The following is a 2,572-nucleotide window of genomic DNA, read 5'->3' on the forward strand; positions in this document are numbered from 1 at the left end:
CCTACCTTCACCTTGAAACCATTTGTCACTCCAACTGCACACCTCACCACTGTCTCACTATCCTCATACATGTCCTGCACCACCCTAACATACTTTTCAGCTACACCTGACTTCCTCATACAGTACCACAGTTCCTCTCTTGGCACCCTATCATATGCCTTCTCTAGATCCACAAAGACACAATACTCTCAACTTTCTGGGCATGAAACCAAACTGCTGCTCACAAGTTTTATGCTGGATGCCCTTCCTGACACAACCCTCACCATTTATCCGGGCTTGGGACCGGCACCAGAAGTACACAAAGTACACCCCTAATTGCTGGTTTATTTATTTTAAATTGAATGATTTTATTTCTTGCTGAGTTTAACAGATTAGAAACCTACAATATAAAATGTGCCATAGCTTTAGTACAGCTTTAGTATAGTTTTATGCTATGTTTTATTCTTTTCACTATGTTAAATTCAAATTTAAATTGTGCATTAAAATGTGCAAAAGCATGGTCTCTGTAGTGGATGCGTTATTTATTCTCATTTTCATTTAGAAAATCAACAAAACATGTCATTTTCCCAGGGGCACCCAAACTTTTATATACAACTGTCATACCTTCCAACACAATGTTTTGTGGACCTTGGCATAAGTTAATGTCACTTTTATTATTATTATTATTATTATTATTTGATATTTATTTATATGTATTTTTTGAATGATTTGATATTCAATGTTATTAGGTTAGTAACCTTTAAAAAAAAACGTTTTTGAATGGGAGGGTCTATATAATATAATATAATATAATATAATATAATATAATATAATATAATATAATATAATATAATATAATATAACATAATAATGGCAAAATGTAAATAAAAAAATAACAGTTGATATATGTAATTTCAGTTGGGCTGATGATATGATGAATGTAATTTAGACTCATGCTTGTTTTGACTACCATGGTTAATTTACATTGCAGCTACATGTGATTTAGAATGCGACCAAACCACAGGTATAGTAAATGACTGAGCATTAGTATGTGCTTCTGATGTTTGTAATTGTCAAAGGACTGCTTTACAACATTAGATTACCACGTGGCAGGCTTTGCATACTATATAAAGAGTGCACAGACACTATATAAAGAGTGCAACAGTGACATTTCCAGAATCTCTGTTTGCCTCTCTAGTCTTGTATGTACAGATGCTTGTTATTCAGCAATACTTTCAAATTTTCATTCATTTATTTTAATTGCTAATAATGATAACCCAGTGTATAATATGCATTTGTAGCCCACTTCTTGGAGGGATTTTCAAAAGCCTATGTAGATGTCTATGTAGATGTTTAATAAATGTTTTGGTTTTTTTTTTAAGGAGAAATGGACAACATCTCCTCATCAGACATATTCACTTTCACTGCTCTTAGCGAGACTGACTGGACCAGCAAATTCATCTTATTTATTTTTGCCCTTCCAGGATATTTTCTGACTGTTATTGTGAACTCAACTTTAGTTACGATCATTGTTCTGGAGAAAACCCTACACCAGCCTATGTACTTTTTCTTGTGTAATTTATGTATTAATGAATTATATGGAGCCACAGGCTTTTATCCAAAGCTCCTATCTGACCTACTGCTAGGAAACAATACGATCTCATTCCAGGAATGTGTCTTTCAAAATTTTGTCATTTTCACCTATGCCTTGAGTGAGTTTACGAATCTGACAGTAATGGCATTTGACAGATACATAGCAATTTGCAGTCCCCTGAGCTACCACAATATCATGACCCCTTTAACTGTCTGGAAATTTGTGGTTTTCATCTGGATGTTTCCCTGCTGTTCAGCATTAATAATGATTTTAATGACACTAAGGTTTCCTATCTGTAAAACGCAGATTAACAAATTGGTCTGTGACCACATGTCCATGGAGAGACTTGCTTGCAGCACTGACATGACTCAGTTTGTGCTTAATGGATTATTCACTTGCATATTTTGTGGTTTGGTTTTCTTTTTCTTTTATTCTTATGCTAAAATAATTATAGTGTGCAAGCAATCTAAACAAGGTCAGAAGTTTAAGAGCACATGCCTGCCACATTTGATTGGGTTTTTGAACTACATAGTCTGCTCCCTTTTTGATTCTTTTCACACTCGCTTTGGATTGACATACGCCTCGCAGGCACTTCAAAACTTCATGTCAATCACATATCTGATTATCCCTCCTTTTGTAAATCCCATCATGTACGGAATTATATTGAGTCCAATTAGGGTTAAAATTCTCTACATCTCCCAAAGATTAACATATAAAATAACCAACAGAGTAACATACTAATGATCTTCTCTACAGTGCACAGCAACGTCAATGCCCACCAAGTCTGACCATAATCATATATTCACTGATGATTCAAAGATCATATATAATTGAGGTTTGTTTTGTTTAATTAGGAGATTAAAAGATTTATTCATTGTTTTTTTTATATGTGTGCTAGAGCATCTGCTTACTAAATGACAAAGCATATGAATACACATGTTGAAGCTCAGATGAAATTTCACCATTTTTCTCATATGTACAAACTATATGCTCTTATAC

At 33.9% G+C, this 2,572-nt stretch overlaps 1 protein-coding gene across 1 annotated transcript; it reads left to right on the forward strand.

The window, feature by feature from the left end:
* The first annotated feature begins 1,366 nt into the window (after positions 1-1,366).
* On the forward strand, positions 1,367-2,314 carry LOC108440187 (olfactory receptor 2C1-like). Its single transcript, XM_017718948.1, has one exon. It carries the CDS (start codon positions 1,367-1,369, stop codon positions 2,312-2,314), a length of 948 nt encoding a protein of 315 aa, XP_017574437.1.
* The last annotated feature ends 258 nt before the right edge of the window (positions 2,315-2,572 follow it).

This window comes from Pygocentrus nattereri, chromosome 16 (assembly GCF_015220715.1).
Source record: "Pygocentrus nattereri isolate fPygNat1 chromosome 16, fPygNat1.pri, whole genome shotgun sequence".
Taxonomy (NCBI): domain Eukaryota; kingdom Metazoa; phylum Chordata; class Actinopteri; order Characiformes; family Serrasalmidae; genus Pygocentrus; species Pygocentrus nattereri.

What these genes read in the sequence shown, in the direction of transcription:
- LOC108440187 (XM_017718948.1), top strand. Translation starts at nt 1,367, where the DNA reads ATGGACAACATCTCCTCATCAGACATATTCACTTTCACTGCTCTTAGC.